We start from the raw sequence: 13,494 nt of genomic DNA, 5'->3' as shown, positions 1-13,494 counted from the left end.
AAAAACTTCAGGCTTCTGCTAGAAAGCTGAACATGAAGAGGAACTTCATCTTTCAGCATGACAATGACCCAAAGCATACATCCAAATCAATAAAGGAATTATTATTATTATACAGTATTTATAAAGCGCCAACAGTTCGCACAGCGCTGTACATTACAATGGGAGACAGAACATGGAACAGTACAATAACAATACAATGCAATACACGAGGGGTTCGAGGGCCCTGCTCCTTGGAGCTTACAATCTAGGAGGAAGGGGATAGTGGTACAGGAGGAAATAGCTGTGGGGGATGGAATGGTAGGAAGAGTGGAGGAGGTTGGGAATTAGCAGGGGGTGGGGTAGGCTTCCCTGAAGAGGTGGGTTTTCAGGGTGCGCCTAAAGGAGAGGAGAGTAGGTTATAGTCTGATGGATTGGGGTAGGGAGTACCAGAGTATGGGTAACGCCCTGGAGAAGTCCTAGAGGTGGGCGGGAATGGCTTCACCAGAAGAAGATTAAAGTTTTGGAATGGCCCAGCTAGAGCCCAGAGCTGAATCCGATTTGAAAATCTGTGGGGTGATCTGAAGAGGGCTGTGCACATGAAATGCCTTCGCAATCTGACAGATTTGGAGTGTTTTTGCAAAGAAGAGTGAGCAAATATTGCCAAGTCAAGATTTGCCATGCTGATAGACTCATAGCCAAAAAGACTGAGTGCTGGAATAAAATCAAAAGGTGCTTCAACAAAGTATTAGTTTAAGGGTGTGCACACTTATGCAACCATATTATTTTAGATTTTTATTTTTACTTCCCTCCACCTAAAGGATTTCCGTTTGTTGTTCAACTGAGTTGTACAGTTTCTAGGTTACATCAAAGGTGGTAAGTTCTGAAATGATTTATCTTTGTCTCATTGTTTTACATCACAGAAATCCAACCTGACATTTTAACAGAGGTGTGTAGACTTTTATATCCAGTGTGTGTGTTATCACAGTTTGTCTTTGAAAATGGATATACACTTTGTTTCATTTTCAAACAGTAATGTTTACACAGCAAATCAATATCTCTACCACTGTGTACTGCCTTTGTACACAAAAGCCCTCATTTGAGTCTTTTTTCATCTTTCTCTTTTGTAGATTTTTTTGTGTTGTTATTACCATAATGTACAACAAAGATCTGGATGCGGAAGACAACCCACTAAAAAATGATGTAAAATCTCTGGAAAACAATGATGCAAGTGGAGAAAAGGATGTACACATTAAACAGAAGAGTGGGCTTACACGCTTCTCTCAAGTTCGTACAGCTGCCTTTTTTGGGGCTTTATTTCTTTGCCTCGCAGCAGTGTTTGCTTTTTCATTTATCATTCCTTGCCCAGTGAGACCCTTTTCCCGGAGAACATGGAGTGCGCAATATGACAATGCTGGTAGGTTTATATATTATGGTCATATTTATATTGCAAGGTACATGATGCAAGTGAACACCTGACTGGTTTATATAGCTTACAGTATTTATAAAACCAAAACCCTCTTTTCCCAAATCCTATTGTAGGACAACTACTTGAGAGATGATTGGCTCCACCTTCAACAGGAAAGCAAACCAGAATAAGATTGAAAAGCCCTCATCATTTGTTTTGTGTTTCTGACCATCCAGGAGTACACGTCCTGTTTGTTTCCCCTTGCTCTGATAATTGTAGTTGTTAGGCCCCCTTAGGTGACTAGGCCCTTGTGTGCATGTGTTCCTGGTCAAGTTGCTTACTTGAGGGGTTTTTTGCATGAAGACGTGCTGGATTTTGTGTTTGACTGATGCAGGCAACCCCAGCAGCCTATTGCTTTTTTGACTTGTTCCTTCTGATGTGGTAGTGACGCTGCTAGTCATCAGTCACCCTGGAAGGTTCATTCCCATATTTGTTTGGCAGTAAAGCACCTATGAGCAGGTCCCCTCTATGGTAGGCCTGAGGAACACCAAGATGGTGCTGACTCCGTTCCAGGACCGGATGATGACACACTTCCCAGTGGGATGTGCACTTCCACCTGGCCACTTAAAAGCACGGGTGTCTGCACTCGGGTATTCTATTCTGGGTTTTCATTGCTGAAATAGGCTGACATCAGGGCAGCATTGGGGCATTGAATGCAGCAGAAGCAGATGACATCTTGCTGTGGGCCCTAGGCTGTGTGCAGGGCCCACCAGAGGCGCAAACATCTTGTTGTGGGTCATATATGCCTTGCCGTTTTTCTGTGTGCATCACAAGTGTTTTTTGAAACAAACACATCTCTTCCAGAATAGTAAGCTCCGTTAATTGCTTTCATCTGCACCTTGTCTAATCTCATCTAATTACCATATATCTTTCACCATCACTAGAATGCAAGTCCTAAGGATTGTGGGACTTGTAGTTTCTTCGAAGGAGGTGTCAGTCTTTAACCTACAGACAGAAGTTATTAAGTGTTGCATGGCAAGACCACTTACTGTTATCTCACATATATATTATTATTATAGCCAAATTTACCACCCTAACTCCTCCCACAGTTTTTACACTACATAGACAGTAATATACCGAAACGTGCGGATTGTTCCCGATTGGTGTGCTATTACTTTGTGGAACGTTTCGCCGAATGGTTCACAAAATATCAGCGTTTTTGTGGTGAAATTGGTCCCATAGGAATGAATGGCGGAATGTTCAAAACTAGAGAGGGAGCTGACAAAAGCTAGAGTGGGAGCTGAAAAATCAGGACATGATTTCTAAACTGCCATCACTCCCTCATTTTCAAGCCCACCTACACAAATCTTATATCAAAGCATTCAGCTGTCCCTGATGCCACTAACAATGTCCATGGCTAAGCCATAGTCCTGATAGTTTTCACAATATGATCATTTGTTTGCAACTCACGCCGCCCATTGACATTCATTGAAACTCCACTCTAGTCAAATTTGAAGGCCAATTTCTAAACTGCGACTGTGCCTTCCTTTTTAATATTTCAGAGACATACTATGCATCAGAATGTAGGTCTAGGTCTTGTGATTCTCACAATATAAAGCTCTTCACTGTAGGATTTATAATTGTTAAACTACAACCGTTTGAAGATGGCAACCGCCAGTGAAGTGAGCAAGTTGGAGCAGTTTGTTTTTAACCGCTCTTCTCTGCCCTTGCTGTTGAGTGAGTTGCCATAGGAACCCAGGTGTGTGAGCAGGCAGCAGAGTGACAAGCCACTCCACCCAGTTACTCCGCCCACTCCAGTTGTAGGCTACTGGTGGAGGCAAGAACACTTCACACAATTTCCCCAGAAATTGTAGCTTTTCTAGTTTGTTATACTGTGCAGCTAGGTCAGTCCTAGCAACTAATTACCAGTTTGTTAATATGTAAAGTTCATTTGGCCAGCTCCTCCTTCCGTCCTGAGCTGTGCTGCCCTCCGCTGTGCACTGAAAATGACAGCAGCAGAGGAGGAGGCTGGCGAAAGGGGGGGCAGAAGACTTTGCTGTGGGGGACGGGGGGACCAGAGGTCACTGCTATGGGGGAAAGGGGGGGCAGAGGACATTGCTGGTGGGGGAGGAGAATGGGGCCAGAGGTCACTGCTATGGAGAAAAGGGGGAGCGGAGGACACTACTGGGGGGAGGGGAGGTGATTTTCAGAGGACACTGCCATGGGCAGGTCCACCCCCATAGCAGTGTCCACTACCACTCTTCACATCACACTTAACACCCCCCCCCCCCCCCCCCCACAGTAATGTCCCCTGCTCCCCTTTCCCCCATAGCAGTGACCTCTGCCCCCCCCCCCCAGCATTGTCCTCTGCCCCCCTTTCCCCAATTGCAGTGACATCTAGAACTCCCACCCCCCCCCCCCCACCAGCAGTGTCCTCTGCCCCCCTTTCCCTCATAGCAGTGACTTCTGGCCCCTCTACCAGCAGTGTCCTCTCTCTTCCCCCCTCCCATGGACTGGTATTGTGAGAATCTGAATTCCCAGGAGGTGGCTGAGGATCAGGATTTTTTTTTTTAAATGGTGCTGAAGCCCGGTGATCTTGATCTTTCATGATGTTTTTTTTTTTCAATCTCCTAGATTGTAAGCTCCAAGGAGCAGGGCCCTCAAATCCCTCTTGTATGGAACTGTATTGTTACTGTATTGTCTCCCACTATAATGTAAAGCGCTGAGCAAACCGTTGGCGCTATATAAATCCTGTATTATAATAATAATATAATTATAATGTTTAGGTTGATCTCCACCTCTCAGAGGTTGCCTACACTTGGTCTGGAGGATTCTTGTGAAAAGAGGATGTTTGGAATGGGAGGTTACCACCCTTTCCCTTAGCCCCAAAGTGAATACCGGGAAACTATACACTAAAGTGTGGAATTTCGGTTTTATTGGTGAAAAAGAAATTGCATACATTCATATTTAATTCCTGCAGTTCTGGATTAACTACAGGAAAGAGTTAAAAGAAGTTTTGTCCAGTACCCTTAAGGTGCAGGTGGTGGCCTTTTTGGGATTTTTGGAAATTAGACTGAGAAGGATCTATTCAACTTCTAGTCTTATATAGTGGTCCCATCTAGGGCTCAGGGCCTCCTAGAGTACCATGGCCTGCTGAATTAAAGATACTATTTCAGAATTAATCAGTTGTGGTCAGTTTCTACCTGATAGAACTAAATCTTACTCCTCAAGATCGATTACTGCATCAGGAGCAAAGAGGGAAGGTGCTTTGTGGGATGCAATCTCTAACACTGTGGTATGATCCCCAAGCCATGCTTTCAGGAAGTGCTACCATTTTGAAATGTTGTCCCATCAGGATTTGTCCTTCAGAAGGAAGATGTTGCAAGCATTAGCCCCCTGCAGGGTATGTTTACGTGTTTATCCTCTCAAGTAGTTGTCCTGAAAGATGATTTGTGAAAACCATGGTTACACTTACCGTTAATGGTATTTCTAAGAATCTTCCAGGACAGCGTCCATATTCCCGCCCTGATGTTTTTGTTTTAAGTGATGGTTTTTGAAACTGCTGCATTTTTACCTAAGGGAATGGGCTTTTTAATCTCTATTTGGTTTGTTTTCTTGTTGAAGGCATAGACCATCATCTCGCAAGTAGCTGGCCTGGAATATTCTCGGAAATACTGTTACCGGTAAGTGTAACAATGGTTTTCTCAAATCATCTTCCAGGACAACTACTTGAGAGGATTTTGTTTTGTTTCAGAGTGATGAAACCTCTCACTAGTTTTTATTGCTGTCTGTGTCCCAACTGAGTTTACCCTATCTATTTTTCCTATAGGCGCTGCTAAGACAGTGACGTGAGATTCAAGTTGCCATCACCAAAGAGATTAAGGGAAAACCTTCCAACGGGGACACTGGTTTTAATGACAACTAAGGGGGGTTTTCCTTCACTTTGGAAAGATTTTCTCTTGTGTCTCTGGTACAAAACATGAAAAGGAAATCTCTGCAATGGGACTTGACAGGTTACATCCTTGCTGAACTTGACCGACATGGTCCAAAGTTTAAAGATGATTTGTCACTACAAAAATATACACTTTGTTAACCCCCCTCCTCTCCCCAGGGAATCCTGTTCCCTGAATGGCAGGCTGTAGCTCCAGACTCTGTAAACTATAAAGTCAGCAGCTGTGGAATGGAGAAGAGGTGCCCCCCCCCCCTTCAACTTCTGTTCTAAGCCTGCATATGTCCAAAATCATTTTGTTTTTGCTGCTGTTAGCCACCCTGCAATAGGAAGTCAGATATGTTCATTCTCTATGGTCCTACTGTATGTAGGGATGTAGCAACCTTCACTTTCTTGATTAGAAGATGGACTACAGGTTATAGACTATGGTGTGTGCAGTGTTCATAGAGCAGTGCGTGTGACCACAGCTAGTGTGCACTGCTCATTCTGCACAAGTGAAAGGGAGAAAGGTTTGGGAGCGCATGGAGAAAATTATTCCAGACAAAAAAAAAAAAACAGGGCCCATTAAATAATGTATATGGATTGTTTTTGCAAAATAATGATATAGCTTGGTGTCAATTTGCTATATTTCCGCTTACTATTCCTTGGCTGCATTTTTTAGACTGTTTACCTTTATTTTCACATAGTAATTCTGCAAATAACACACTTCTTGTCCTATGGTGGCTATATTCACTCACTGTATTGTATCTCTGGAGGAAAACTGTTTGTCACCCAGGCTAGACTCCAAAGATATCTTGCTCTCTATCTTGACTACATTGGTAGTTGAGGATTAGTAGTTTACAGAAGAATATATAATTAATTTGTGCTTTAAGTTCACCTCACCGTAAGTGACAAGGATACCGCGTTTCTGGAAAGATCGTAAAGTATTTCTGTACTTAATGAAAATGTCCTTTGCACTAAAAATGAATACTAGTGCAGCTGTTACATCCTGGGACTGGTGAGCCAAAATGTATTCGATATCTGTGCTTGGGTTTAGATATCCTTTAAGAAAAGGAAAAAAAATAAAGATTTGGATTCATATTGAAACTTTGGTACAGAAAAATGTATGTATGTCTTTACCAAAGTATGATGTTCTTTCTTTTTTGTTTTGATGCAGTTGGCTACATGTTCCTTGCTACTGAAGATGTGAATGGGGATAATGTGCAAGATGTTGTTTTTCTTTTTAAAACTGATAATTCCAGCAACTTGAATATATCCTGTGCAGATGGAGGTATATATTTTACATCTTGTTTGCATGTGAAACTTTTTGGTAACCTCTTTTCTAAATGTTGCAAAATTACTGAAAGGAGGAGAAGCATTATGGAATACCTTCTCAAATATAGGATGCAGGCATGACCCATTATGAATCAGCAATCTTTCAAATACAATAGAAAATCAGTATCCACAGCATTGCCCTTCAGTTTTTTTGCCTTGTACTTTTGCTCAGTGGTTTGTCAGAGTCTTTTATAAATTTTTCTACTAGATTATAAAATTATCATGTTACATTGTGCAGACATGTTAGATAAAATCATTATAGTCCAATTTCATCTTTTGGATACAAAATTAATAACAGTTGCTAGGCATCTTTATTATTCAAAAATTAAGCTCTGGTTGCAATGCTTCTTTAGTGATTTCCCTCGCAGGCCGACCACTCTACAACCAATCGCCATCCATCTTCTGGAAGGAATGTTGCCCGTCCTCTTCCAACCCATTTATTTCCTTTAAGTCAGTCATTCCCGCCACCTTGAGGGTACATTTTTACACCAGCTAGGGCTCACAGTTCTGGACAGTGAGGCACATGAGCAACACACTGTCCAGAAGTAAGGACCATTGACAAGAGAAGAAATATCTAGGACATCACTAGACTGATGAGCCACTACAAATGGCAAAACTAAAGGAAATTTTAAAAAAGAGGGGTTTCAGGGAGGGCTTTTACTGTATATAAAGATGACATTAAGAAAAGTCAATATTGAGGAAAAAATATAACCACCGCCATATAAAAAAAGTCATAAAAATGAGATCATTATTGTAAAAACACAAATTTGTATGTACCTTGAACTGTAAGGAACTGGTCTGATGCATTACTACCAGTATACGTGGTACTGTTTTTCTTTTGAAATGTCATACAATTCAGGCTAATTATCTTCACCTTGGTGTCTCCCTTAACTCAGCCCAGTTCTTCTTTCCTCACATAATCACCTTTCACATGGGACCATATCCATATTATTGACCTGTCTTACTCTGTGGGGCAACCAAAGTCTTAATACATACCCTTGTCATTTTTTGCCACACCTGCTTAAACATCCTCTTGTTCAGTTTCCACCAACAAAACTTACCTCTACTGGCTTTCTATTATAGCTGTTGGAAGATGTATCTATCCCTTCATCCACTCCTTATCTGACTTCAGTTACCTGCCAATGATAGTCAAGTTGTCATACTTCCAAACCCCAAAATCCTTAAAGTGTCATTAAACTGATATTGCAAACTAGACATGGATCACCATCAAATGCAGTCTAATAATAATCAGCAAACATGAAAATAAATGCCCCAAATCCCATTTTCTCTCTTCCATATACCGTGATCACCTGACATCCGTTATTTTTTCCCCACCACACTGATATTGCGGAGAAGCAAGCACAAATTCTCTGATGAAGCCCACATACATCACTCCTGTTTTCGTGTACCTGCAGGGTGCCAGCCGGCTAGCAGGAGGAAGGAGCCATGTCAATCACCCCTTCTAGAACTGCCCTGCAAGCAGATTCAGTGGTGACATGGGGCAGAGAGGGAGGACATGTAATCCAAAATCCTGGAGCTGCCCCTCAAGCTAACAAAGAGTTCTGTAAGGCAGCTTCCAGAGAAAGAATACAAGAAGTGAACTTTTTTTTTTTTTTCTGTAAACTTCTCGAGCACGCACACAGAGTGGCAACGCAGCAATCAGAGAATCGGCTTCTATTGCGTTGCCACTAACAATAAAGATGTCAGTGGAAACAACAGGATGTTTATGGATCTGGTAAACATGGATGAAGAACCTCTGCAGCAAAGTACAGAATAGTCTTTTAGAGAAAAATACACATAGAATATTTTTGGTTCTAGTTATTTTTTTTTCTTTCTTTTTTTTTTTAAACTAACTTGTCATACTTTCCTGCTCTGTGCAAGGGTTTTGCATAGATTAGCCCTGATCCTCTCCTTCTTGGGTCCCCCGCTGACGCTCTTGGCTCCTCACCCTTGACCAGTGCCCAAAATTGCAAAGTGCTTGCTATGGGGGCACTAGTGCGTGCTCGCTCCTGAGCTCCGCTCTAGAGCTGCAGCTCAGCCTGCCCCCTCTTTCCTCGTTGGCTCACTGGCTGCATTTGACAGCAGTGCAGTGTCTCAGCCAATGAGGAGAGAGAGACCTGGGACAGTCGAGGCTTCTGTGCAGCATTGCTGGATCAAGAGGGGGCTCAGGTGAGTTTTTTTGGGAGGAGGGGGGGGGGGGTTTGTAGCGGAAATGCACACAGAGGGTTTTTTCCCTTCATGCATAGAATACATGAAGGTAAATAACCTTCAGCATGTACAACCACTTTAACGACACTTTGAGCCTAATCTTAAACTACTTTTCTGCTTCTCCTCTGACCTATATATAGTTTTCCCACTCTTGCATAGCTTGCAGAATTGTCTTTGAAAATGTCTTTAGGAATTCTTAAACAGGTTATACTGCCACTAGCAGGCAGTTGGGATACTGGCAAACAAAAAATGTTATGCCAGTTCTGTTTAACCCTATCTCAAACCATAATGCCTCAGTTTTTTGCAAGTGTTGTTTTGAGGTTGGACACCTTTTTCTTCAGTTGCTGATAAAAAAATCTATCAATAGTTTGCTAGCTTTTTATTTTATTTACTTTATTTTTTCTTTAACCATTTGAATACAAGGTAATTTTACACCTTCCTGCCCAGGCCATTTTTCAGCGCTCTCATATTTTGAATGACAATTGCGCGGTCATACAACATTGTACCCAAACTAAAATTTTATCATTTTCTTCACACAACTAGAGCTTTCTTTTGGTGGTATTTAATCACCGCCGGGGTTTTTATTTTTTGCTAAATTATCAAAAAAAGACCGAAAATTTTGAAAAAAAACTCGTTTTTCTTTTTCTGTTATAAAAGTTTGCAAATAAATAATTCTTCTTCATAAATTTAGGCCAAGATGTATTCTGATACATTTCTTTGGTGAAAATAACCCAAATTAGGATGTATTTTTTAGTTTGTAGGAAAGTTATAGAGTTCAGAAACTATGATATAGATCTGAATATTGATCAGTCCTGAAGTACTGACGGCCAATCTAATTTCTTGAGGTCCAAGAATGTCAGAACAGTACAGATATCCCCCAAATGCCCCTTTTTGCAGAGTAGACAGTCTGATGTACTTCATAAGAGGAATGGCGAGTTTTTTGAAGTTTTTTTTTTTGTCATAATTTTTCAGAAAATGAAAAAAATGCAAACAATTTTTTTCACTATTTTTTTTTTTTACATACTGTCACCAGTGCAGTACAGCGTCTTCATATAACTGGCATGGCGGTGATCAGGGACACTGGTAACAGTATGAAAAAAAAATATATATTTTTTTTTTAATTTTTTTATTCCTTTTATTCTTTTTTTTTAAGATTTTTTTTTCATATTTCACTATGTCCAAAGTAGTACAATGTTACCATAGTGGTAGGTTATGGTAGTAACAAGAAACGCACAGCTAAATTAAAAAAAATGTTGTTTTCTTTTTTTTTGCTACTTTGGGCCAGTTTTCATTTGACAATAAAAAAAATCAGGAGATATTCATTACCATTTACCACCAAATGAAAGCCCAATTTGTCCTGAAAAAAAACAAGGTATAATTCACCTGGATGTACAAAGTAGTTGTAATGATATGTACGGTTTTACGAACACATGTCAAAATTGCAAGATTGTGCTTAGGCGTTAAGATTTGTATAACCTTTAGGCGTGAAGGGATTAAGGATGTTAAGTCTCAAACATGCACTCCTCCCTACAGAGGAGTCGTTTTTTCCCTCACAGTTGTCTTCAGTCCTTGACTCCTTTTATCCCTTTCCTTCTCCTGAGATTCTTACTGATCTACAAGCTTGACAGGGATCAGTCCCTATGATTCCCTTCCTTAGCAAGGACCTGACTCTTCTGTATCTTCCGAACTCTGTTCATAACTCTGTTCCTGGTGTTTTTTCCTGGCATCCGCGTTGCGGAACACTCATGAGACCTCTTCTGAAGAGAATCTGTTTTCTGTATTCTCAAAATTTGGGCAACGCTGAGGGTCCTATCATCTGCACACCTTGTCTAGATATGATTTGTGGCACTGTATTTCTAGAGTCAAGGTATTGCCTTCTGCATCTCCTCAACTGATCATGTCTACATTGAAGAGTAAGCGTTCAGTATGTTAGCGTCCCTCCTTCCCACCCTGAAGGAAGTATCCATCATTGAAAAGTATTGTACCCCCCTGGATAGTCAGCAGGCAGGAATCACTGTTACGCTTCTGCAGATTTCCCCTAAGAGGGATAGTGTAAGTCAAGAGACCCTCTTGGGACCTGATTACTGGGAGATTGGTCTCCTTTCTGTTACTGAGCTGTGGTTTTTTGAGGACTTCTCTACATCCCTTCCTATTTTCTATTAAATTAATATTTCTAGTACTAACACTAGGATTCCTGACCCTCACTCCTCAGCAGAGGATTTTGCTTTTTATGGGAATAGGTTAGATAATTGTTGGTTCGAATCCCAACCACGGCACCACCTGCCTGGAGTTTGCATGTTCTCCCTGTGCCTGAGTGGGTTTCCTCCGGATACTCCGGTTTCCTCCCACACTCCAAAGACCTGCTGGTAGGTGAATTGGCTCCTGTCTAAATTGGCCCCTAGTATGTGTTTGTATGAATGTGAGTTAGGGACCTTAGATTGTACACCCCTTGAGGGTTAGGGACTGATGTGAATGTACACTATATATGTAAAGCGCTGCGTAAATTGACGGCGCTATATAAGTACCTGAAATAGGCCGAACAGACAGAACCCAGAAGAAAGATCAGGTGAAGATGGAAGTGCCCAAGTGCTGACATCACAGCACTGGAGGGCTTGCTTTTGACATGTAAGTCTGTCATAATGTGCTAGTATGCTGTGCACATTATGGCTTAACCACTTCATGTCCGGACACTTTTACCCCCTTCCTGTCCAGGCTAATTTTCAGCTTTCAGCGCTATCACACTTTGACAATTGCACGGTCATGCAACACTGTACCCATATGAATTTTTTATCATTTTTTTGAGCCCGATAAAGCTTTATTTTGGTGATATTTATTCACCACTGGGATTTTTTTTTTTTTGCTATATACATGAAAGAAAAAAAAATTTGGAAAAAAGTGTTTTATAAAATTTTGTAAATAAATATTTCGTCATAAATCTTGGCCAAAATTAATTCAGTTATCTTTTTAGTAAAAAAAAAATAACCCAAATTAGTTTATAACCAAAAATTATAGGAGGTGGTTAAACAACCCTGGGGCCTTTTTTTTTTTTTAACCCAGTGCTTTAAAATGTGGTGGGGGGGACTGATGGGCATTATTACAATACAATTATTGTAGCTATGCTGGATTAATAAAATGTGTACAACCTTACTCAAATTCAGTAATGCGTTTTTCTCTTTACAGATTTTAAGTCTCCATGCTTCTTTTTATCTGCTTTGTCCGGGACAAATGGGAGCACTTTGTGGGTCAAACCAGTTAGTGATGACAATATTCAGTTAGTGCAATGTGGAATCCATAACCTTGGTGGTGCAGGACATTCTGGTTGTCTATTAATTGGAAGTTCAGAAGTCATATTAGCCGTTGATGCAAAATCGGGTAAGTCCCTTTTCAGTGTAAAAATATCTGTTTATCAGATTGGAGGATGGACTTGTACCTAATGGCAGATTTATACTTCCACTTGCCATATAAAAATATTTAAAGTAATTGTTTTAAAGAAGCCTACATAAGGCATACTTTGTTTCCTGCCTCTTGGGTATTTAAAGCTGAACTCCAGCCTTCTCTTCAGTCTTGTACAGTTGTATAGGCTCCTCTTCTATACTGAAATTGCCAACTCTTATTCCATTGCACAATGTGAGCTTCTCAAAGTGTACATTAGAAGCTGCAGCAAATAAGATAGCACTTGCATCATTTCCTGGTTGGGGGAAGTTCTGCATCATCTAGACTTTCCTCCCCAGCCTTACTGTCTCTGGTCCTCCCCTTTCATTATTTGGATATCAGTTCTTTTAATCAGGGGGGCTCAGCATCACATGTGGGAATTGCCTAGGGTAGTCTGCATGCAAATGCATCCTGCAAAGGAATGCCCACTGCTCCAGACTGATATCCACTCATCAAAGCATTTTGAGATTGGCATAATTCCTCCCAAGAAGCAAACCACTGCTTGCATTGGGGAATGATGGCCCTTGAGAGGAGTACTGAGGCAGGGCGCTGCAATGTTTTCAAGAAAATTTGTACACCCTGCTGGCCTCTCCTGCCAGACCTCATCTTTCTGCACTGCATAAAGAAGCACAGATACCCAGTGATGTCCCTGGGTATACAATAAGGTATGTAAGGTTTTATTTAAAACTGTCATTGGCATGTTGATGAGGAAGGGAGGGTTGGGGCAAGGTAGTCAAATATAAACAGATTCATCTTAAGCTGTATCCCATCTTTGAGTAGACTTGTGATCAGATGGTCCAGATATCAGCAGTAGCATATCTGTTAGTGGGACACCGATATTAGGAAGATGTCTTGCGATATCCCAGGCAAAAAGGGATATCTTGGTCCTCCAGGTTGGGGGCATTGGTACCAGAAAGAGAGAACCGTCCTCTTTTTACTTACAACTTATGTGATCAGATGGTCCAGATATCAGCAGTAGCATATCTGTTAGTGGGACACCCATATTGGGAAGATGTCTTGCAATGTCCTAGGCTAAAAGGGATATCTTGGTCTTTCAGGTTGGGGGCATTGGCACCAGAAAGAGAGAACCGTCCTCTTTTTACTTACACAAAGATGATATACAGTATATTGTGATACGTTATGTTAATCGGTACAAACAAGATGCTTTGGGGTCAATTCCCTAAGCTACATGAATTATTTTAACTAC

The 13,494-nt window shown here is 41.1% G+C and overlaps 1 protein-coding gene across 3 annotated transcripts in view; it reads left to right on the top strand.

Annotated features, from left to right (window-relative positions):
* FAM234A (family with sequence similarity 234 member A) overlaps nt 1–13,494 on the top strand; it is an 82,063-nt gene that overhangs the window by 12,696 nt on the left and 55,873 nt on the right. For 2 of the 3 annotated variants that reach the window (XM_089691659.1, XM_089691665.1), the window contains exons 2-4: nt 1,107–1,393; nt 6,490–6,603; nt 12,036–12,227. In XM_089691659.1, coding sequence (XP_089547785.1) covers nt 1,132–1,393; nt 6,490–6,603; nt 12,036–12,227 — 568 coding nt within the window. In that variant the 5' untranslated portion in view covers nt 1,107–1,131. Of the gene's footprint in view, nt 1–1,106; nt 1,394–5,023; nt 5,068–6,489; nt 6,604–12,035; nt 12,228–13,494 lie in introns of those variants that run through there. The other variant, XM_089691673.1, reaches the window with a different exon arrangement.

Source organism: Staurois parvus, unplaced genomic scaffold, assembly GCF_062004578.1.
Source record: "Staurois parvus isolate SC_StPar_1 unplaced genomic scaffold, SC_StPar_1.0 ptg000022l, whole genome shotgun sequence".
Classification (NCBI taxonomy): domain Eukaryota; kingdom Metazoa; phylum Chordata; class Amphibia; order Anura; family Ranidae; genus Staurois; species Staurois parvus.
The sequence above is the reverse complement of the archived record's forward strand: the minus strand, read 5'-3'. Positions and strand labels throughout refer to the sequence as shown.